Here is a 24767-nt window from a genome sequence, read left to right as displayed (position 1 = left end):
GTCATGTTTTACCCCACAAATCGTACTTCCACCTGAACATATCAGCAGAATGTTCTTTTGCAAAGGGCATTGTCAAACAAAAGTCTTAGCACAGAAAACCTAAAGTTGCATATGTATGAAAAAATCGCAAGATGACATCTAGAGAAATATAAACATGGAAATGGGGAAGGAAAAAGAAATGATACAAAACTGATCTTAAGAAATTTGAAATTCCTCAAAGGCTTAACAGATATTCTTCATTTTAAGTTATTGGGGAAAACCAATTGAGTTTCTGAGTGGGAGATATGTTCCAAGTAATGGAAAGGAGAAGGAAACAAGAGAATCCGATATCAGAACTGCCTTTGCCAGGATATAAGTAACATCTCCAAGAACTCAGAGATAGTTGACACATGAAGATGTGTTGCTAATTGTCCACATTCCATAAAGAAAAGAAAAGAAAATATATTGGGAAGGGATTTACAGCTAGAGCTAGTAAAATGTGGATTTTGGCTGGCTGGCATTCATTCACACATTTACTCATTCAACAATGCCGTATTCACTTCTCAAAAGAAGACATATGCATGGCCAAGAAGCATATGAGAAAAAGCCCAATATCACTAATCATTAGGGAAATGCAAATCCAAACCACAATGATATACCATCTCACACCCATCAGATTGGCTGTTATTTAAAAGTTGAAAAAATAACAGATGCTGGAGAGGTTGTGGAGGAAAGAGAACATGTATATGCTGCTGATGGGAATGTAAATTAGTTCAGCCACTGTGGAAAGCAGTGTGGAGATTTCTCAAAGAACTTAAAATAGAGCTACCATTTGACCCAGCAATTCTATTACAGATATATACTCAAATGAATGTAAACCATTCTACCATAAAGACACATGCAAATGTATGTTCATTTTAGGACTATTCACAATAGCAGACATGGAATCAACCTAGAAGCATATCAGTGGTGGACTGGATAAAGAAAATATGGTTCATATGCACATGGAATACTACACAGCCATAAAAAAGGAGATAATGGCCTTTGCAGAAACATGGTTGGAGCTGGAGGCCTTATCTTAAGACAATTAACATAGGAACAGAAAACCTAGTACTGCTAGGTGCAGTGGCTCAGGCCTGTAATCCCAACACTTTGGGAGGCCGAGGCAGGTGGATCACTTGAGGTCAGGAGTTTGAGACCAGCCTGACCAACATGGAGAAACCACATCTCTACTAAAAATACAAAATTAGCTGGGCGTGGTGGCACATGCCTGTAATCCCAGCTACTTGGGAGGCTGAGGCAGGAGAATAGCTTGAGCCTGGGAGGCGAAATTTGCCATGAGCCAAGATCGCACCATTGCACCCCAGCCTGGGCAATAAGAGCAAAACTCCATCTCAACAACAACAAAAAAAACCCTAACCTGTCGGGTATTAAGCTGATTACCTGGATGACAATATTATCTGTACACCAAACCCCTGCGATATGTAATTTACCCAGGTAACAAACCTGCACATGTACCCCTTGAACCTAAAAGTTGGAAAGAAAAAAAAACAAAAAAAAAACCCCAAGTCTGTGTTAAGTATCCATGATGTGCCAGATGTGGTACCATGTGCTAAACTATAAAAATGGATGAGACGTTGACCCTGATCTTTATGAAAGCATACTCTTAGGGGAGGCAGAAGGGCCAACAAATCCCTGAAATGTGTTTATCCAATTGAAATATCATCCAGAAATTTGTCGCTGGTGTTTTTTGACTTTCTCTTTCAATTTCTGTTTCTCCTCAGGGTCTTTCTTGCAGCTAGCTATTAGAATTCTCCCATGATTATAGCTGTTGATGAAGGTGTGAACTACTATATTATTATTATTATTTTTGAGACAGAGTCTTGCTCTATCACCCAGGCTGGAGTGCAGTGGCACAATCTCGGCTCACTGCAACTTCTGCCTCCCAGGTTCAATCAATTCTTCTGCCTCGGCCTCCCGAGTAGCTGGGACTACGGGTGCACACCACCATGCCCAGCTAGTTTTTGTATTTTTAGTAGAGATGGGGTTTCACCATATTGGCCAGGCTGGTCTCGAACTCCTGACCTTGCAATCCATCCACCTTGGGCTCCCAAAGTGCTAAGATTACAGGTGTGAGCTACCGAGCCCTGCTGTGAACTACTATTAACAGGGAACTTAAAAAACCTTTTTTTGTTTCATTTTATTTTTAAGAGACTGGTTCTTGCTCTGTTGCCCAAGCTGGATTGCAAGGGTGCGATCGTGGCTCCCTGTAACTTTGAACTGGGTTCAAGCGATCCTCCTACCTTAGTCCCTCGAGTAGCTAGGACTACAGGCATGTACCACTGCACCTGGCTAATTTTTAATTAATTAATTAGTTAATTATTATTTTTGTAGAGACAAGGTCTCGCTTTGTTGCCCAGGCTGGTCTCAAACTCCTAGCCTCTCTCCTCGGCCTCCCAAAGTGCTGGGATTACAGGCATGAACCACCCAGCCTCAAGCACACATACTTAGAAAGCCCACTCTGTTTGATGTTGTGAAGTAAGAGAAACCTGTTAGAATAAAAAAGAATGACACAAGATATGATTTATTTCAAAGAGCAATTTCAGGAATGAGAGGTAAAGGAAAGTGAAAAAGAAATGGTTGCTGAAAGGAACACTTTGCATTTGTAAATATTTTATTGCAAATGAAATAATTTCTTGCAAATAAGACTTGGCCTTCTTATTCTTATAAAACTCTGAAAGTGTCTAAAACCCTTAAAATCACATCAGATTACACCTGCTTAGGGGGAAGTATCAAAGCTTCTGCAAGAGGACTCTCCACCGCAGAGTTTGTAGACTTATAATAAATATAATGAAGAGGGCTGGGCGAGGTGGCTCACGCTTGTAATCCCAACACTTTGGGAGGCCGAGGTGGGCGGAACACTTAAGGTCAGGAGTTCCAGACCAGCCTGGCCAACATGGCAAAACCCTGTCTCTACTAAAAATACAAAAATTACCTGGGTGTGGTGGTGTGCACCTGTAATCCCAGCTACTTGGGAAGCTGAGGCATGAGAATCATGCCTGGGAGGTGGAGGTTGCAGTGAGCTGAGATGGCATCATTTGCACTCTAGCATGGGTGACAGAGTGAGACTCCGTCTCAATAAATAAATAAATAAACAAACAAACAAACTGAAGAGCCAGTGCTTCCTGGAAAGTTGTTTATTGGGGTGATCAATCAAGGAGAGACTCCACTGACCTGGACTTCCATTGATCAGGGAGTGAGGAGTTAGGTGGTAGCTCAGGGAGACTGAGGGTGAGCAGGAATGAGCAGCCTGAGCAGCAGTCGGGAAATCGTCCAGGGCTGTCCCGAACCTGCTTGCTAGTGCTGCATTGGAGTTTTTGGAATTTAGAAGGGGACATAGTAGTCACTGGGGATAAGTGGCTAAGATTAGGAAAATGAGTCCGGCTGGCCCAAGACCAGCAGAGACTCCAAGCTGTTGTTTGCCAGAGAGGGGGGATGTCTGCCTAGGTGTTCCAGAGGACAATGACAGTAAGGATGGAGGAGGCCATGAAGAGCAGGTAGAGGCGGAAGAGCAGGGTGTCCATCGCGTGGCTGAACTGCACCCACAGCTCCATTAGCTGGGTCTTTGTCCATCCTGAGCCCCCATCTGGCTCGGTCTCTCTGGGTCCCAGCTTCTTCCCTGCTAACTCCCCCGGCTCCTTTGGGCCTGTGGAGAGGACAGAGGCTCAGTCATGGAGTGGGAAGGGGACAGGATTAGAGGAGTGCGGGGCCCAGCGTGAAGGGCGAGTATGGACAGTGCTGGCTTCCCTCACCAGGCAGGTGGGTGAGGGTGAGACCCAGGCCCTTATTTCCCTTCTGGGGCGCAGTGGGACAGCATCTCCCTGGGCTGGTGCGGTGGAGCAGCAGGGAGTGAAGCCACCTAGGCATGGGTGGGGGCTGGGTGGTGGCCACGTGCAGCAGGTGGGTGATGAAGACGGTCTCCAGCAGGCTGACCACCATCAGGGACAGGCACAGGGCGAAGTAGACACCTGAGGGCAGAGCAAATTATAAATAAACCAGGCAAATTTATCTCTAAGCATTCCTCACGCCTCTTTCCTAAATCCAATCTTCTTTCACAGCCCCTTCCTTCCTTCAATGGAGCAGCGGCCATTTCTCCTGGCCCTCCTCCCTGGCCCCGGGTGCCCTTTCTCCTCCTGAAAGTGGGAGGAGCCATACTGATGAGGGGGGTGCCACTGGCAGGGAGCAAGTCATTCATCATGAGCAGGAAGACATTGTAGCCCAGCAGAAGTGTTATCTTGAATGGGGCACGATTCTCGCTCTCTGCTGGCAGGTAGAAGCTGAGGGCGTCAATGGCAACCAGAAAGCTACTGGGCACCAGCAGATTTATGATGTAGAGGCTTGGCCTGCGCCTGATGGCCACCTGGAGAGAGACCAGAGAAGATGGCAAATAAATAGATGTCAGAGGGCTCAATTTGTATATCTGACCCCTAATCTTTGCCAATGTGCTGTGAGGCTGCTGGGGAAGATCTTTTTAAGTAACACTTTTGCATATAATTGTGCTCGCCTACATAGGGGCCTCTGATTTGTTGTCTAATTTTTATTCATTTTTAACCTACTAGGAACACAATGACTGTAGAATTTTAGGTGCAAGTGGGCCCTTTAAGTCATTCTGAGCAGTAGGGGTGAGCTGATCCATTCTGAGCAGCAGGGCTTATTACAGTCCAGCCATTCCTGCCCTCTCCAGAGCAGGAGCGGGTGAATGAGGAGTGGGCAAATGGGGAGTGGGGGAGGCCTTGGGGATCCTGCTTCAGGGCAATTAGGTAGATGGGGCAGTGGGGAGCAGGTGTCCAACCCTCTGGAGCTTTATTTTTATTTTATTTTATTTTTTGAGACGGAGTCTTATTCTGTCTTGCCCAGGCTGCAGTGCAGTGGCATTATCTCAGCTCACTGCAGCCTCCGCCTCCTGGGTTCAAGCGATTCTCCTGTCTCAACCTCCCGAGTAGCTGGGACTACAGGCATGTGCCACCATACCCAGCTAATTTTTGTGTTTTTTTAAGTAGAGACGGGGTTTCACCATGTTGGCCAGGCTGGTCCTGAACTCCTGACCTCATGATCCGCCTCCCTCGGCCTCCCAAAGTGCTGGGATTACAGGTGTGAGCCACTGCACCCGGCCTGGAGCTTCTTTTTTACTTCCCAAAGAGCCATAGGTCAAGAGGACAATCAAAGAGCTGCTGGGATCAGAAGTCAAACAGGGGCCCCTGGACTCACATAAAACATGATCTGGTCATATAGGTTGTTGCCCACGGACATCTTTGGGGTGGCCTTGTTGATGCCCAAGAGCTCCCACTCCCCCTGGGTTTGGATGACTTTGCGAGACGTGTCTGTGATCTCCCACACCTCCTTGTCCATGCCCAGCAGCATGCTGTCCACTGGAAGGGAGGCCGGTCAGTTCATTGCAGACGTTTTCCCAAGCCTCCCGCCCATGAAATTGGAGTCCTCCCCCACTGAGCTTCTAAACCAAATTTTCCTCTATCCTTTTAAAGCAGGGTATCCTGGTTTTCTCAGAAGTGGGTTACCCGACTAGCAATTCATATGTGTGTGGGCAGCGGCATTAATTTCTTTTGTTGTTGAAAACAGAGTGAGTCAAGTTCGTTATGGGAATATTGGATATGACTGAAACGTGAGTCAAGAACTTTTGGAGTCATTCCTATTTTCCTTCTCAGTCCCCCAGTCGTATGCTGGTGTTTTAGTGGAATCAAGCTTGAATAGCTCAATATTTTAATAATTATAGGCATGCCCATTTTGATGGTTTTAGTTTATCCAAATCTGCCACATGACACCTGGTGGCATTCGGTTATATTAATTTACCGGTTTTTAAGTGTGTTAGCTATTAGAGTTAAAAGATTTGAGCTAAAAATTATAGGTGTGCAGCAGCTCAGAGTCAGCTGGGCCTCATTTGGCACAAGGGCCACTCAGCTTGTAAAGCAGCAGGTCGTAACCCCGTCTGCACGTTAGCATCACCTGGGCCCCACCTGGAACAATTTAATCGGCATCTGGGGTGATGTGCGGTTATTAGGCTTTTGTTTTTGTTTTTTGTTTTGTTTTGTTTTGTTTTGAGACGGAGTCTCGCTCTGTCGCCCAGGCTGGAGTGCAGTGGTGCAGTCTCGGCTCACTGCAACCTCCACCTCCTGAGTTTCACGCCATTCTCCTGCCTCAGCTTCCCAAGTAGCTGGGACTATGGGCGCCCACCACCAGGCCAGGCTAATTTTTTGTATATTTAGTAGATATGAGGTTTCACTGTGTTAGCCAGGATGGTCTCGATCTCCTGACCTCGTGATCTGCCCACCTCGGCCTCCCGAAGTGCTGGGATTACAGGCGTGAGCCACTGCGCCCTGCCTGTTTTTTGTTTTAAAAACAGGGTCTCACTGTGTCACCCAGGCTGGAATGCAGTGTGCAATCACAGCTCACTGCAGCCTCAGCCTCTCTGGCTCAAACAATCCTCCTGCCTCAGCCTCCCAAGTAGCTGGGGCTAATTCTTTTTATATTTTGTGGAGATGGGGGTCTCACTATGTTGCCCAAGCTGGTCTCAACTCCTGGGCACAAGCGTTTGTCCCACCTTTGCCTCCCAAAGTGCTGAGATTACAGTGTGAGCCACTGTGCCTGGCCAGTTATTGGTATTTTCAAAAAGCTTTGTTAGGCCACCGGAGTGGAGCAACACTGATCCAAAACCTTTTCTAATGATACCTACACCACTCAAATGTCTTTCCCTGAATCTTAAACAGCTACCAAAATGTGTCACACTTACCTGTGTAGAGGAAAGAACTGAAGGTGAAGGTACAGTTCTGTTGGTCAAAAGGGAAGTAGAAGATGTCCAGATTACAGATGCTGGTCACCCTCATTGGCTTATCATACTTTATTCGACCTTCACTGCTGATATAGGCAGTGAGACCGGAAGGCGTCTGATCCACATCCATGCTGTTTGGGGAAGGGAGGGAAGAGATGGAGGCTTAATCAGCTCTTGTCTCCCTTCCTTCTGGGGTCTCCCCTGCTGTGCTCTCCTTCTGGGCTCTTTCTCTTTCTATTTTTATTTTTATTTTTGTTTTTGAGACAGTTTCACTCTTGTAGCCCAGGCTGGAGTTCAGTGGCGCAATCTCAGCTCACTGCAACCTCCACCTCCCAGGTTCAAGCAATTCTCCTGCCTCAGCCTCCCAAGTAGCTGGGATTTACAGGGATGTGCCACCACGCCTGGCTAATTTTGTATTTTTAGTAGAGATGGGGTTTCACCATGTTGGCCAGGCTGGTCTCGAACTTCTGACCTCAGGTGATCCACCTGCCTCGGCCTCCCAAAGTGCTGGGATTACAGGCGTGAGCCACCGCGCCTGGCCCTGGGCTCTTTCTTTAATGTCACTCTCTCGCCTCTTCTACTCGTAGTGATTTGTGGAAGTCAGTTCGTTGAGACTGTGTGCCTGTCTGAATCTTTTGGTGGCCCCATGCCCTGTGCTGACCCTAAGCTGTTCTCGGCAGATGAGGTTTCACACTGGCTTCCCCAGCCTGCATACGCACGATTCCATGATGAAGATGTCTGGGAGCCACAGGTTTTCAGCTAATACCGTGAGTTTATTGATGCCAACACACTCTTTTGGGTTCCAATTAATGAAAGGATTGTCCCATACCTGCATCAGGGCAGTGAGGGACAGAGGTGAGTGACGGTGAGCTTGTCCTGTCGGCCTCTCCCACCCTTTCCATTCTTCTTTAAACCTTGATCCTCCCACTCCCATTTGTGACCCTAATAACCACAGCCTATCCCCCCATTCTTGATTTAGCAAGGTGTCACCAGAAAAGTACCCCTTGAGAGCCTTTTGGCAGGCAGATATTAAATATGGCCTAAAACCACTTGGAGTTAGGACCACACCAATATATTGGCCTGCACTTGGCCTTTTTTTTTTTTTTTTTTTTTTTTTTGAGTTGCTATTTCAACCTTCCTAAGATTCCCAGGGAGGTTTGGGTCCCCATGGTGAGTCCAGTTCTACATGGAGTTATTTTGTCCCAGATCCCAGAAAAAGTTATACTTTGGGTAGAGGTTTGAACTAGAAAACTTTTAAGTCACTTTTTCTGTGTGTGTGTGTGTGATGGAGTTTCGTTCTTGTCATCTAGGATGGGGTGCAGTGGCGCAATCTTGGCTCTCTGCAACCTCTGCCTCCCCGGTTCAAGCAATTTTCCTGCCTCAGCCTCCCGAATAGCTGGGATTACAGGCACCTGCCACCATGCCCAGCTAATTTTTGTATTTTTATTAGAGATGGGGTTTCACCATGTTGGCCAGGCTGGTCTCAAACTCCTGACCTCAGGTGATCCACCTGCCTTGGCCTCCCAAAGTGCTGGGATTACAGGCGTGAGCCACTGCTTCTGGCCCCTTTAAGTCACTTCTAACTCCTCAGGCTTAAAATTATAAATGAAGTGGGGAGAGATAGTTGAATCTGCCTTACCAAATCCATCCACAGGAATGATGTCAGCAGCTGGAGCTGTGCATCCTGACAAGGAAATTTCCACTCAGGATTATTAGTGTTAAAAGGTTTGGCCAATGCCCACCTCATATTCCCACCAATATTTACTAGTTTATTGGGCCAGGCATTGTTGTAGATGCTGAATTGTCTTTTCCTCACTCGTTTCCCCTGTGTCTATGGGCAATTCTGATTTTAATTAATATACAGACTACTTTTTTCTAGAGCATTCTAGAAACGACAGGATTCAAAGACAAATGGCTTCCTGAAAAAATATCACTGCAGTATTCTTCTTCGTGCCTCTCCATTGCATAGGAAAACCATCTAACTTGCGTTAAATCCATCCAGGGTGCCTATTGTTCACCACGGGGCCAGGGCCATGTTGGGTTGACAGGGCAGAGGGTCCTCGTTCCTTATTAGAAGCCATGGAAAAGATGCAGGGACTAAGTCTCACCACTCCCAGGATGGCAGACAGGGTGAAGGAGATGTTGACACGGGTAGGGATGCTGTAGTTGGTGAATGGACGGAAGGCCTTTCTGTCAAACACTGCTTGGAAGACAGCAGGGTCAACCCCATGCTGGTCAAAGCCTGAGCAATTGATGGTAAAAGCGTCGCCTCTTCCTATAGAGAGCAGAGACTCCGTGAGAGAGGGACTCTATTTCCAGGGCTGGAGTCTCTCTGCAGAGAGATAAAATAGGGGACGTACTGAGAGGAGCAGGTGAGCCCCTCCTTCCCATGCCAAGACTCCCCAAGGCCATGGTTGGGGAGGATGGGCTGGGCTGGTAGGCAAATGGTGGAAGTGGATGCGGTGAGCTGAGGTCAGGGCTCTATTCTCATTCCCATTGCTTCATCCTCATGCAAAGTTTGCCCAAATCTGTATGAAAACTTGGCCTAAGTGCAATGGCAGCTACTTCCAGGAGTCCTTTAATGTACCCATCACAAGACTCTTGGCTCATCTAGCAGTAGAACTGCCCAAAACTTGTGGTCCAAGTCACCTAAAAATCGATGCTAATGTATTTCTCTCTCTAACTCTTAGGATCTTAAGTCTACTGAAGGCAAGAACTGATTTATCAAGAGGATAAGAGACGTTTTACACAACTGCGCTCACCAGGTAGGTATGAGAAACACGGTAGGTATCTGACTAGGTGCTTACCTTGGTGCTACGCATTTATTTTGCTCTTCTCAGATTTAGTGACCTCAGTTGTCTCATGGGTTATTTCTAGCATCGGGATCATGAGGCGACATCACTGAGCATACAGCATTTGTTCAGTCACAAAGTGAGGCCGGTGTGCCGGGCGTGGTGACTCACGCCTGTAATCCCAGCACTTTGGGAGGCCGAGGTGGGCGGATCACAAGGTCGAGAGATCGAGACCATCCTGGCCGACATGGTGAAACCCCATCTCTACTAAAAATACAAAAATTAGCTGGGCATAGTGGCGCTCGCCTGTAATCCCAACTACTCAGGAAGCTGAGGCAGGAGAATCGCTCAACCCGAGAGGCGGAGGTTGCAGTGAGCCAAGATCATGCCACTGCACTCCAGCCTGGGCGACAAAGCGAGACTTCATGTCAAAAAACAAACAACAACAACAACAAAACCACAAAGTGAGGCCGGTGCAGATATTGTCTCTCGGCCATGGCCAGGGAGTCATCTGGGTAGTACCTGAGTGCCATCTTTGCCGCATCGCCATCATTATATGGTCCTTTTCTCTGCCTCCTTCTCTCTATCACCATCTCTTTCCATAATATTTAAGGTATGTGTCCAGATTGGGAACAAATATTACCTCATGGAAGCAAAATATCTGCTCATTTCCACCTCAGATTGTCCCCTCCCTCAGGGCATGTTTAAAATCAGTGGCTACTCTTCTCATAGATATCATATCAGGAGAAACAGAGACAAGGAGAGGGGGACGAAGGGTGTGGTAGTGGAGCATCACAAGTCAGTGAAAAGGTGGAATTGGAGAAGTGGTGAAATGAGACAGTTTGATAGATCCCTGTGCAGGCAGGAACAGAGAAAGTCTGTGTGCACTCATCAGTGAACTGTCTTTCTATCTGTCACCAAAAGGAAATCAGGACACAGACATTATGGAAGAAATATTTAACACGTTAATTCTGAATGCCCTCCAAGTGCTAGAGGTGAGTCCAGGTGTCCCTCGGAACCACACTCTGGTCTTCCCTGTTCTCGTCCCATCTTACCTTGAAGCAGAAGACTGACAGTGAGGCAGAGGAGGGCACTCTGCCTTGCAGGCCACCCTCCTTCCATTCTTCTTTCTGGACTCTTCTCTGGGGATTCACCAGGAGCTCCCAAACCCTGGAGCTTAAAGGAGCTCAGACCACACCCTGGTTGCTGGTTTTGAATACTACTCATGGCAAGTGACCACTCCCTGTGACAGCCTGTGACCAGAGAGGTCCCAGCCAAGTGTCCTGCATTGGCTCTGCCCAGATGCACCTTCCAGGCTCCAGGCAGGCAGGAAATTGGGCGGACACTAGGGGAAAAGCATTCTATTTGGCAGCTGTGTGCTGAGATCCAAAACAAAATAACGTGCCTTAATGAGAGAATGTAGGCTGGGGAAATTAGGATTGTGTGCTTCCAAGACCAGGGAATCTGTGTGCACCAAGACCGGGTGCAATACTTAGTGATTTGGTTATGAATACCAAAGTATCTTTTTTTTTTTTTTTGAGACAGAGTCTCTCTCTGTCACCCAGGCTGGAGCGCAGTGGCACGATCTTGGCTCACTGCAACCTCCACCTGCCTGGTTCAAGCGATTCTCCTGCCTGCCTCAGCCTCCTGAGTAGCTGGGACTACAGGTGTGTGCCACCACACCCGCCTAATTTTTTGTATTTTTAGTAGAGACGGGGTTTCACTGTGATAGCCAGGATGGTTTCGATCTCCTGACCTCGTGATCCACCCACCTCAGCCTCCCAAAATGCTGGGATTACAGGCGTGAGCCAGCCACCGCGCCCGGCCCCCTTACCAAAGTATCTTACAGCTTTTGTTGACATTGGAATTATTCCAAATGCCAAATTATAAAGCTTGGTTCATACCTTCATCATCTAGTGTCTATACTTTTCCAGTAGCCCCTAACTAGATTTCCTCTTTACAGCGTCTCTGCCTTTCTGATTTATTCTCTCCAAACCAATGTTCTCCATATAATTTTTAGGCTATGCATTGATTACATGATAATAGAACTCATAAAATTAAGATAGTAACACTTTGTGCTGTCAATAGTGTTAATATATAGCGTTATTGTAAACTAGTAATCTCAGCTAACATCAATATCATTGGCATGTGTTAATATTATGTCTTATGTCACCACATTCCTATTAAAAAAAATTGGCTCAAATGAATGAATTGGAGCATTTTTATTTCAAGTATCTTAGCTGCATTTCCAGAAAGACTTGGACAGTTTTTCCTTGCAGAAAGGGTGAAGGGCCAGATGTAGAATACAAAAGAAACTTTGTTCAGAATCAGTGATCATGACAGCCCTAAGTAGAAAGTGCTGAGAAATGCAGGAATGACTTAGAGGCCCAAAGTAGGAAGGCACAGGAGAGGGCTGCAGTGGATTCCATTTGAGGTTTGCGGTAGCTGCAGTCCTTCAGACCTACCACCTCTGCAAGTAATTTCTTCCCTGACTTGGAAACTTGGCCAACTTGAGCCAGAGGTTGAAGGGAAAGAAAGAATCAAGAGGGGAGAAAGAGAAGCAGAAAGGTGGCTAGAAGTACTGGAGTGGAAGGAGCGAGAAAGGGAGGAAGAGAAGGGAACAGAGGAATTGTTAGAAAACCTGCTCCAGCCCAGGCACGGTGGCTCATGCCTGTAATCCCAACATTTTGGGAGGCCGAGGAAGACCGCTTGAGCCCAGGAGTTTGAGACCAGCCTAGGCAACATAGTGAGACCCCATCTCTACAAAAGGTAATTTTTTTTTTTTTTGAGACAGAGTCTTACTCTGTCACCCAGGCTGGAGTGCAGTGGCGCAATCTCGGCTCACTGCAACCTCTGCCTCCTGGGTTTAAGCAATTCTCTGCTTCAGCCTCCCAAGTAGCTGGGACTACAGGCATGCGCTACCACGCCCAGCTGATTTTTGTATATTTAGTAGAGATGGGGTTTCACCATGTTGGCCAGGATGGTCTTGAGCTCTTGATGTCGTGATCCACCCGCCTCAGCCTCCCAAATTACTGGGATTACAGGTCTGAGTCACCGCACCCGGCCAAAAAGTAATTTTTAAAAGGAGCCAGGTGTGGTGACATGTGCTTATAGTTCTCACTACTTGGGAGGCTGAGGTGAGAGAATTGCTTCAGCCCAGGAAGTGAAGGCTGCAGTGAGCCATAATGGTGCCACTATGCTCCAGCCTGAGCAACAGAGCAAGACCCTGTAAGAACGAGAAGGGAAGGGAAGGGAAGGGAAGGGAAGGGAGAAAGGGAAAGAAAGAAAGAGAAAGAGAAAGAGAAGGAAGGAAAGAGAAAGAAAGAAAGAGAAAGAGAAAGAGAAGGAAGGGAGGGAGAAAGACACGAGCTACTCAGGAGGCTGATGCAGGAGAATGACTTGAACCCGGGAGGTGAAGGTTGCAGTGAGCCGAGATCACGCCACTGCACTTGAGCCTGGGTGACAGAGCGTGACTCCGTCTCAAAAAAAAGGCAGGTAGGAAGGAAGGAAGGAGTGAGAGAGAGAGAGAGAAGGAAGGCAGGAAGGAAGGAAGGAGAAAGAAAGGAAAGAAGGAAGGAAACCAGCTCATGGTTTAGAGCTCTCCTTCATGGCTTGAAAGGGTTCAGCTGGAAGACATGTTAGCATCTGCAACATAAGGTACTGGCTGACACAAGGAGGAAGTTGTTGTCATGAGGGCTGGGGCAACTGGCCAGGCTACAGATGCCTTTCCAAGCCAGGAAGCCAGGTGGTTCTATACATAATGTACCTTTAAAGCAAGTCAAACACAGGTGCGATCTGGGACAGATCTGGAAAGCCAGGTGTGTGAATGGCCCTGGAAGTGGATGGAAGAAGAGAGAGCAGCAAATGAGATCCTAGGACCCTTGGTTTTGGACTATACAAGGCGTCAATCTGGGGGATAGGTGCCCTGGAAAAAAATGGGCTATAATCAGGGTGATTCTCAGCTTAAAAGGAGGGAGGTTGGGGCTGAGGATGACTGAACAAGCTGGTAGAAATTGAGCGTGAAATCTATCCTTTAGATTTGACCCATCATGCCATTTAGGACCAAAGTACAATGTCACCATGTGACTTGGAGAGTGTCTCCTGGGAGTGCCTGCCTCCTCTGTCCCTTCTCCAGTGGGCTCTCAGAAAGGGGAGGTCAGCCATATTTAGACAGAGCTTCAGTAGCTGAGATATCTTTTTTTTTTTTTTTTTTGAGATGGAGTTTTGCTCTTGTCACCCAGACTGGAGTACAATGGCGTGATCTCGGCTCACTGCAACCTCTGCCTCCAGGGTTCAAGAGATTCTCCTGCCTCAGCCTTCCAATAAGCTGGGATTACAGGTGCGTGCCACCACGCCCGGCTAATTTTTGTATTTTTAGTAGAGACGGGGTTTCACCATGTTGGCCAGGCTGGTCTTGAACTCCAGACCTCAGGTGATCCGCCTGCCTCGGCCTCCCAAAGTGTTGGGATTATAGGCATGAGCCTCCATGCCTGGCCCGGATATCATTTTTCTAAGGCCATCAGGATTACCTGTTCCCTACATTCCTACATTCTCTGGAATATCCTGGGCAGTCTTTAGGGCTCCCATTTTAATTCCCAGCACATGTCCTTCCTAAGCCAAGCTATGGGCTTTCATGGTGGCTCAGAAGCTCTTCTCTGACTCAGAGGTCACTGCGGAAGGGTCAGGGACTTCCTCCACACTGTCTTCTTTCTCTGCGCATCTTTGGAGCTTATGTCTTGGGTTTACATATCTCTAGAATTCTTGGGCACTCGGCCAGGAAAACATCTAGAAATACAGCCTCTGAATTTAGGCTTTAACTGGCTCCTTGGGTAATTCTGGGTCCAGTTGGGATTCTTATGAGCCTGGGGTTACCTAGAGCAGGGTTTCTTAACCTTAGCACTGTTGGCATTTGGGGCCGGGTAATTCTTTGCAGAGTTGTCCTATGCATTGTAGGATGTTTAGCAGCAACTCTGGCCCATCAGGTGCCAGTAGCATCCCCCCGCCCTAGCTGCAACCATTAATAATGTCTCTAGAGATTGCCAAAGCTCTTCTTAGGGGTAAAATTGCCTGCACTTGAGAACACTTGGCAAGTTGGGATTCTAGAAATTTAATGCTTTTTAAAATCCCAAACGACAATAGGGTGGTCATCATGTCCTCTCCTCTCCTCCCACCCCCTGTTCTGACTGACAAGACAATTTCTGGCCTCTCTCATGAAACTCCCAGTATGGACTGGCAGCAGACACTTGAGACTCCTGTCCAGGCACTTTAGTATTGGTACCGGGTGTCTGCTGGGCCATACTCTGGGGATCGGAAATAGGGAGGTTGGGCAATAGATTCCCTAAGACTTTAGGACATCAAGGTGGAACTTCTTCAGAAGGGCTGGAACACAGACACTGGATTTAGGGCACAGTGCTGGGCTCCGGCGCCAGGCCAGCCAGTAAGGCCTGCGTGAGTAGGCACGAGAGCTTGTTCTACTCTGAAATGAGGGCAAGTGTCACCTTTCATCAGTTTCATAAGCCCTGTGGAGGCACCGTGTGAGTATTGTCCTGGCCTGGGATGCATAGCTTGCTCTGGCTGAGGGTACCCAGGGTGGCTGAATAGTCAGAATCAGACATTGCAGAAAGGCTAGAGGCTGGACACAGGAGCACGTGGGCCTTCAGAGGCTCAGGAGAGCCAGAGGTGGTTTGAGTCAGTGCTAAGGACACTGCTGGGCTGGGTTTCCAAGGCCTTCATGTTTGGGGGTGCAGCCCTAGATCTGTTGGCGAATACCATCAAATCAGGTGTGGGTGTTTCCAGAAAACTTTGTGTTTCCTTGGGATTCCCTAAAACTTGGTTGCAGGTCTGCAATAGCTATGCCTGAGTTGACTGGAAAAGCATTTCCTTCAGCCTAGAGCTGCCCATCCTTTAGGTGCCCCTTGTTGGAGAATGGCCTTGTGCAGCATAGCCAGCCTTCCCAGGAGGGTAGAAAGTTAAGGCGAAGAATCTCTCTGGCAAACGTGCGTTACCATCAAAACCCTCCAGCTTCACACCTGGTCACCTCCTTAGTGGTCTCACTCCTAGTTTGGTATTTTATACATTATCTATCCTTCTAGATTATTCTGAGTTCATTTGTTTGAAATGCAGATCTGACCATGTCTTTCTTTTTTTTTTTTTTCTTTGTTTTGGAGACAGAGTCTTGCTCTGTCGCCCAGGCTGGAGTGCAGTGGTGTGATCTCGGCTCACTGCAACCTCCGCCTCCCGGGTTCAAACAATTCTCCTGACTCAGCCTCCCAAGTGGCTGAGACTACAGGCTCACCCCACCATGCCTGGCTAATTTTTTGTATTTTAGTAGAGATGGGGTTTCACTGTGTTGCCCAGGCTGGTCTTGAACTCCTGAGCTCAGGCAATCCACCCGCCTCAGCCTCCCAAAGTGCTAGGATTACAGGCGTGAGCCACCGCACCTGGCTGACCGTGTCTTTCTTATACTTGAAATCTTGCAATGGCTCCCATTGTTGATAGCAGTTAAAATTGTTGGGCCTGAGAATCTGCATTTCCAGTGAACTTCCAGGTGTTGCTGCTGCTGCAGCCAGCTGGTCTTGGGACCCTACTTGGAGAACCATAGGCCTACACAATGAAATGCTCCTGAGCATGATGTAAAATACACTCCCCGACTTAACTCTCACCTAGCTCCCCATCATTTTTGCCCGGAATTTTATGTTCTAAAAGAGTTATTCTTATCTTTAACGTGTATCAGAATTACCTCATGTGCTCTACCCTCACCCTTCTGTCCCTAAATCACAGTCTTGGCCCCAAATCAGAAGTGCAGGCAGTTGTGCTCAGGAATTTCCATTTCATTCGTGGGTGATTCTAATATGGGTGGGCCATGGACCACACATGGAGAAACATACTACTAAACAGCACCCCCCGCCACACAATACGTGATTTTACACCTCTATATTTTTCTCAATCTAAAATACACCTTCTACCATTGTTTTCCTGTGCTATTAATCAATTCTTTTTTTTTTTTTTTGAGACAGAGTCTCGCTCTGTCACCCAGGCTGGAGTGCAGTGGCGCGATATCAGCTCACTGCAGCCTCTGCCTCCCAGGTTCAAGCAATTCTCCTGCCTCAGCCTCCTGAGTAGCTGGGACTACAGGTGCGTGCCACCACGCCCAGCTAATTTTTTTGTATTTTTAGTAGAGACAGGGTTTCACTGTGTTGGCCAGGATGGTCTCAATCTCTTGACCTCGTGATCCACCCGCCTCGGCCTCCCAAAGTGCAGGGATTACAGGCGTGAGCCACCATGCCTGGCCTAATCTGTTCCTTTTTTTTTCTTTTGAGACGGAGTCTCACTCTGTCACCCAGGCTGTAGGGCAGTGGCACAATCTCTGCCTCTGCGTTCAAGCAATTCTCCTGCCTCAGCCTCCTGAGTAGCTGGGACTACAAGCGTGGGCCACCATACCTGGCTAATTTTTTTGTATTTTAGTAGAGATGGGGTTTCACCATGTTGGCCAGGCTGGGCTTGAATCCTGACTTCAGGTGATCCGCCTGCCTCTGCCTCCCAAAGTGCTGGGAATACAGGCATGAGCCACTGCACCCAGCCAATCAATTCTTAAAGATTCAGCTCAGCTCAAGTGTCTGGTCTTCTGTGAAGCCTTCCTGTTGCATGCACATGCATGCCTGCACACACCTGAACTCTATCATGACCCCTACATTGGAAGCATCTTTTTGCATGTACATCTCCCCTACTGCTCTGTAACATCTTGGAGAGCAGGAATCACATCTTCTTCTTTTTTGTACCCCCAGTATATGGCATGTAATAGTAGGCAGTCAATAAATGTTTGTTAAATGCCTGGACTGCCAGTTCACTATGCATGAGCGGAGGGGACACAGGCACCCTGGGAGGATGTAAGAGGTGGTTGGGAGCTGCACGGGAGTCCTGAGGCCATATCAGAGAAGTTAGCTGCTGTTTCTGTGGTGTGGCTGGGGTGTGGGCCTTTGTCTTGGGTGCGGTCTGGTAGAGATAGGGGTAGGTAGAAGCACTGCGGTCTGCAGCAGGTGGGATCCGGAGGGCTGAAGCCAGGGCCTAGCCTTTTCTTTCTTTCTTTCTTTTAATTTTATTATTTTTTTGAGACAGAGTCTCACTCTGTCACCCAGGCTGGAGTGCAGTGGCATGGTCTCGGCTCACTGCAACCTCCGCCTCCTAGGTTCAAGTGATTCTCCTGCCTCAGCCTCCCAGGTAGCTGAGAATACAGGTGCGCACCACCACACCCAGCTAATTTTTGTATTTTTTTTAGTAGAGATGGGGTTTTGCCATGTTGGCCAGGATGGTCTTGAACTCCTGATCTCAAGTGATCCACCTGCCTCGGCCTCCCAAAGTTCTGGGATTACAGGCATGAGCCACCACGCTCAGCCCCAGCCTTTTATTTCTGAATGCTTCTCTAACTTTCCAGAAAATGCCAGGCTCAGAATAGTCTACCAGAGCCACCACCAACTGAGTTTGTGCCATGTGCCCTATACTGTGCTAAGCACTTTACTTACAGCATTCTTATCCTCATGACTGCTTTTAGACAGAATTCTCATTTTACAGATTGGGAAACTGAGGCTGGGGTGTAGTGATTCACACCTGTAATCCAGCACTTTGGGAGGCCAAAGTGGGAAGATCGCTTAAGGCCAGGAGTTTGACACCAACCTGGGCAATATAGTGAGACCCCATTTCTACATATGCCTGTAGTCCCAGTTACTTGGGAGGCCGAGGCAGGAGGATCGCTTGAGCCTAGGAGTTCAAGGCTGCAGTGAGCCATGATGGCACCACTGCACTCCAGCAAGACCCTGTCTTACAAAAGAAAGAGGCTGGGTGGGGTGCCTCACACCTGTAATCTCAGCACTTTGAGAGGTTGAGGCAGGCAGATTGCTTGAGCTCAGAGGTTTGAGGCTAGCCTGGGTGACATGGTGAAACTCCATCTCTACAAAGAATACAAAAATTAGCCAGGTGTGGTGGCGCATGCCTTTAGTCCCAACTACTTAGGAGGCTGAGGTGGAGGTTGCAGTGAGCTGAGATCACACTGCCCTCCAGCCTGGTTGATTGAGTGAGACCCTGTCAAAAAAGAAACAAAAAGAAGGAAGGAAAGAAGAAAGGAAGCAAATAAAGAAAGAAAGGAAAGGAAACTGAGGGGCAGAGAGGTCCAAAATCTTACTCAGGCCGGGCATGGTGGCTCACGCCTGTAATCCCTGCACTTTGGGAGGCCGAGGCAGGTGGATCACCTGAGGTCAGGAGTTCGAGACCAACTTGGCCAACATGGTGAAACCTCGTCTCTACTAAAAATACAAAAATTAGCCAGGCATGGTGGTGGGTGCCTGTAATTCCAGCTACTCGGGAGGCTGAGGCAGGAGAATCACTTGAACCCAGGAGGTGGAGGTTGCAGTGAGCTGAAATCGCACCACTGCACTCCAGCCTGGGCGACAGAGTGAGACCCTATCTAAAAGCAAAACAAAACAAAACAAAAAACAAACAAGAAAAACAACAACAAAAAAAACTTGCTCAGTGTCCACTCAGGTGGAAATTGGTAGAATCCAGATTCAAAGCCAGATTAATCTGATTCTATTGCTCTTTCTTTGCTCTTTTCATTATTTCACAGCTAGGGAATCTTGTTGACTGGTTCATTATGTTCCTAGGTTTTCATCAGTGAAATCCCTGGGCCTGAACAGTGCTTGGATCCCAAGGTAAATAGCAGGGGCTGCAGCTATAGTTTTGCAAATCACAGGTACCAATATCTAGCTCCTCAGCTTATCCCAAGAGGATCACACTGCATGGCCCCTGGTGGTTCCGTTCATCTGGGACTCTGGGAGATCAGATTTGGAATATAGATGTTAGCTGGCAAGGGCAGAATTCGATGGTGGAAGGAGGCTGTGAGGGCTGCCATTCTGCATCCCGGATAGATGGCAATCACATGCAGAGGGCATTGGCCAGGGCTAGGGAGCTGGGAGAGCAGGAGGTATCTAAAGCACCCAAATCACCAGCTGGGTCACCAGCTGAGGTCAGGCTGCTGTAGTGCCTGGGAGCAGGAGAGTGGGAGCGTCCTGGGCCTCCTGAGCCGCACCTGGGATAAAAGGCTGATGGACAAGCCTTCACCTGTGGCTGCCACTTTCACAGGCCCAGGCTCTTTTCCCAGGCACTGTTGAATGATGATAACTTCATACTTGTCACTTCACTTCTCTCCACTTCATTTTTCCCATCTGAAAAAGGAGGGGGTTGAGCTGGAAATCTGTAATTCTTTATGTCTCTTGCCTCCCACCTAGAAGACTGTTTTGCACTTCAGATTTCAGCCTGTGTGAAAAATGGACGCTCTCTGGTGTTTCACATTCAGTTTTGCAGCTTCTATCAACTTATTAATAATTGTCAATAGCAATATTCGAAACATAATTTAATCTGTGTTATTAGCTCTACTTCACAAATGAAAAAAATTTTTAATATATAAGGTTAAGCCACTTGGCCAATATGATCCAACTAGCAAGTAATGGCATCAGACTAAAAACCCAGGACAGCCAGATGCCAGATTTCTCTCTACTGTACCTTCGTTTTTTTCCTGCTGTATAAAAGAACCAGTGCCAATGAACTGTCAAATAAGAGAGGTTATCAAAGGGAGAATCAGAAATAGAAGAGGAGAAAAAGGACAGGTTTGAAACAATGCCTGTGGCTTCACATCGTAGAGTAGACCTGAAGGAAGGGGCAGGGCCTTCCTTCAGGTCCTTCAGGTCCTGCCCTGAAACACGATAACAAGACAAATATTCTAGTGTGAAGTTAATATGGAACCAAAAGACAGTAGATTAAACATGGAAAAATGCTTTTTTTTTTTTTGAGACAGGGTCTCACTCTGTCACCCAGGCTTCAGAGCAGTGGCGTGATCTCGGTTCACTGCAGCCTTGACCTGCCAGGCTCAAGAGATCCTCCCACCTTGGCCTCCTAAGTAGCTGGGACCACAGGTGCATGTCACCATGCCATGACTAATTTTTCGTAGTTTTTGTAGAGATGAGGTTTAGACTGTTGCCCAGGCTGGTCTCGAACTCCTGAGCTCAAAGGATCTGCCTGCCTTGGCCTCCCAAAGTGCTGGGATTATAGGCATGAGCCACCATACCTGGCTGAAATACTGTTTATAATGGTTTAGATAATGAGAAAGTGAACATGTGAGAACCACAGGATAGCACTGCAGATGAATGGACAAAGTGAGGAGCTGCCAGGCAGAAACAGGCTGTCAAATGCAAGGTGGCACAGGAGGGACCAGTGCCTGTCAGCAAGGTTTCTAAAGAGGTCATAAATTACCTTGCAAAGCCTTTCAGAGGTTTGCCAGATAACAAGAGGAAAGTCATTAGCACAAACTGTACTTATCATATGATTCTATTATAGATGGAACAGCAAAGCAGCAGGCACACCTGTTAATTTTGTGGGAGAGCTCCAGATTCAAAGGTTCTGTATGATTACCATTGATGTTAGGATCACATGTTCAGATTTTGCTTGTGGAGAAAATAAAATCACTGTAATTATATCATGCCTTCTCTTACTAAAAGGAGATATATAGAATATTAATCCATGTGTCAAAAAAGATAAACTGCACACTTCTGTTAAAATAAAACTTAAAGCTACATTTTGGGGAAAATGTGAAGAAACGAAGCAGAGAAATATGTACCTGGCCAGACATGGTGGCTCCCACCTGTAATCCCAGCACTTTGGGAGGCCGAGTTGGGCAGATCACCTGAGGTCAGGTGTTCGAGACCAGCCTGGCCAACATGGTAAAACCCCGTCTCTACTAAAAGTACAAGAAAATTAGCCAGGCATGGTGGCGCATGCCTGTAGTCCCAGCTCAGGAGGCTGAGGCAGGAGAATTGCTTGAACCTGGGAGGCAGAGGTTGCAGTGAGCCAAGATTGCACCACTGTACTCCAGCCTGCGTGACAGAGTGAAACTCTGTCTCAAAAAAAAAAAAAAAGAAAAAGAAAAAGAAAAGAAAAAAGAAAGAGAAAGAAAAAGAAAGAAATATGTACCTGAAGATGGGGGGGAAGACAAAATAATGCAAATTGATCTTAAATAATTTCAGAGCCCCTCAAAAGCTGGGTAAACAAGCTACTCTGAAAAAGTTGAGGGTGAGTTTTCAAGTGAGAATGACCATCTCAGTATGGGGTTATAGGAGTGGAAGGTCCGCAAGGGTCTGGCAGTACAACATACATTAGCAGCCAAAAAACTAAATCCAGAGGGAGCACAGAGAAAAGATGAATTGGTCAGAGTCGATTTGGGAAATACACTTTCCAGAAAGGAATGGAGAAATTACAAATAGTGAACTTAGGTGCTGGGCCTTATGACGGGGTGAGGAGGTAGTGAGTAAGGGATAGAGGTGGGACTCGGGAAAATGGGGGAGGGAGTAAAAGGAAATGTAAAAGAAAGTTTGTCTTTGGGACCCTGATCAGGGCCTTGCTTTTGCTGTTTTAATTCTCCTAAAGTGTCAGCTGATAGAGACTTGAAGTGATACTGATGTCTCCATATGGGACTCTGAGCACCTCTCTGGGTTTCCTCCTCAATTTGGAAAGCAATGTAGCAGACAGGTTAGGAGTCCAGCCTCTAGGAGTCAGCCAGCCTCGGGTCAAACTGCAGCTCTGTCACTTAACTAGCTGTGGAACCTTGTGAGGCCACTAACTGGCCTCTCTGTCTTCATGTTCTACAGGTAAAAAATGGAGACAATAATACAAAACCACAGTTCTAAAATCTAAAGAGCTTGGAAAACTAAATGATTTTTTACAAATATTTGGTGGCGGCCGGGCGTGGTTCCTCATGCCTGTAATCCCAGCACTTTGAGAGGCCGAGGCGGGTGGATCACCTGAGGTTGGGAGTTCGCGACCAGCCTGGCCAACATAGTGAAACTCTGCCTCTACTAAAAATACAAAAACTTAGCCGGGCATGGTGGCGGGTGCCTGTAATCCCGGCTACTCAGGAGGCTGAAGCAGGAGACTCGCTTGAACCCGGGAGGCGGCGATCGTGCTGAGATTGTGCCATTGCACTCCAGCCTGGGAAACAAGAGCGAAACTCGGTCTCAAAAAAAAAAAAAAATACACCAAATATTTGGTGGCAAAACAGACCAGAATTGATGCAAAGCTATTCATAGTTTTATTTTTTCCACCGAATGTGAATATTCATAGATTTCATTGCAGAAATATTAATCTGCTGGTTACAGGGTGCTGCTCCATACCCCAGTTGGGGCGTCAGTAACATATAGTAAATAAATGCACACTTATGACCTTTTTAAAATCTGAAAAATTCCGAACTCCAAAACACATTTGGCTCCAAAGGTTTTTGAATCTATGGTTCCTACTTCATAGCGTTACTATAAGCATTCACACGGCGCACTTAGAGTGCCTGCCGCGTATTAATAACTCAGTAACTGGCGGTTATTATTACTATTACCGTGTCTTTCCTGAAGGCCCACCTTTTAGAAATCTGTGAGTTGAGGAACTGCCAAAATAATGACAGACACAGCAATTTACTTAGGTGAATGTGAGGGCTGTATTCCCCAGGTTGTGGACATGCCTGGAGGATGGTAATGGTGAAAAGAATGCTGGCAGCGTTCTGGTAACTGAGGAGCAAAAGATCTTCTTGGAAAAACAAAAACAAAAACAAAATGCATCCTAAAAAGAGAATGAAGGGACACAATTTGGTTTGAAGACCATGGGCCTGAGTGACAGGAGGGATTCAGAGTATTGCAGGGTATTTCTGATTTAACACCCCAGATGCCCAAGGGCCCCTCTGGAGTCCCAGTGGAACTGAAAGAAAAAAGCGAGTGACAGCTGGTCCTGGGGTTGCAGCATCCAGCTGGGAGCCTCTGTAGCTCCAGGATCCAGTCCCGACCATGGCTATGGCTCTGAGAGAGCAGATACTCTTGCAGCTAATGTGGGGTAGAACCTTTGGCAGGCACTAGCACTACCTCTAGTGGACATTAGCAACCTTGCCACCCTTTGGGCATCTACAGTGACCAGAGGGAGCCGAAGGAGTTTGGGAAAGAGCAGTGGAGAGGAGAAGCCAGAGAAATATTATTTAGTGAACCATTTTGTGAGTCTATTTTTACTCCTAGATGGTCATGATTTGGGAAATATGAGCTACAGATAGAAAGTAGTAGAATAAATGAAAGAAATGGAAATAAATCGTTGCGAAAAAGAAAATATGATGTTTGAGTGTAGTTAAGTTGCTCTCAAATAGGTGCTTTCTGAACCAACAAATGCCTTAGCTCTCATGTCCAAGGGCACAGTAGAGCCTCAACTTGTGCAAGGCAGCTAGTGCTCCCTAGGCAAAGACCTTCGAAATAATAAGACAAGTGTTAGGAAAAGGCACTTTCCAGTTCATACGGGGGCATTTGTGTTCCTCTCAAGTAAAAGTAGATGTCATTTTCAAATGTGCTTCCCTTGGCCTTATGTTCTTTTCTTAGCATGATTAAGGGTACATCAACTCAAATTGCAACACAGACACTTTAACGGTAATGCAGGAATATGTTAACACTCTAAGTACTTAATGATGAATGAGTCATATGTCAGGGTGTGACAAAAGGCTGCGCTCTTTAAGCAGGAGAGGCCTAGTTTTGGCACATTAATTTCTGAAGCTTAAGTCCAGAGTAACTGGATTTAGGAAGTTAATCTCTGTTTTACTATAATTCCTTCTAATAGATTTTGGCCTCTTCTTTCTCTTCCCCCACATTTCACATGTTGTCTGATAGACTTAAAAAAACACACACGTAAGAGAAAATCCTTTTTACTTTGGCTGAGAAGTTTCTGCAAGAAGACTCTCAATCCCAAGATTTTTTTTACCATAACAGAATTCAGGGAAAAGCCAATACTTTCTGCAAAGGGGCATATTGGGGTGATTTAATCAAGGACGTACCCTAGGAACCTGAATCCTGAGGAGCCAGGGAGGTATGGGAGGGCTGAGTGGGGCTGATGGTATGCAGGAGCAAGGACCCAACTTTTGGAGGGCATAGGAGACTATTCAGGTCTGGTCTGAAACTACACAGAGGACTGGGTTAAAAACGAGGTGGTTGACAGGGCCACAAGGCTGAAATTTGGACAGACATGAGAGCCTGACTGGTTTCTGGAGTTCTTTGGCAAAAAGAAGTCCAGACTGAAGTTTGCAGGTGAGCACCTGC

At 47.0% G+C, this 24767-nt stretch overlaps 1 protein-coding gene across 1 annotated transcript; it reads right to left on the bottom strand.

Annotated features, from left to right (window-relative positions):
- Positions 1-3161: 3161 nt before the first annotated feature.
- HTR3C (5-hydroxytryptamine receptor 3C) lies at positions 3162-10771 on the bottom strand. The gene is made up of 9 exons (XM_001136647.6): positions 10671-10771; positions 8932-9098; positions 8463-8507; positions 7543-7652; positions 6785-6954; positions 5248-5408; positions 4195-4399; positions 3792-4007; positions 3162-3685 (listed from the first exon to the last, which is right to left on the bottom strand). The coding sequence occupies exons 1-9, from the start codon at positions 10735-10737 to the stop codon at positions 3483-3485; spliced, it is 1344 nt and encodes a 447-aa protein (XP_001136647.4). The 5' UTR covers positions 10738-10771; the 3' UTR covers positions 3162-3482.

The sequence above is a fragment of the Pan troglodytes genome, chromosome 2 (assembly GCF_028858775.2).
Source record: "Pan troglodytes isolate AG18354 chromosome 2, NHGRI_mPanTro3-v2.0_pri, whole genome shotgun sequence".
NCBI classification, from domain to species: domain Eukaryota; kingdom Metazoa; phylum Chordata; class Mammalia; order Primates; family Hominidae; genus Pan; species Pan troglodytes.
This window is presented reverse-complemented; position numbering and strand designations above follow the sequence as displayed.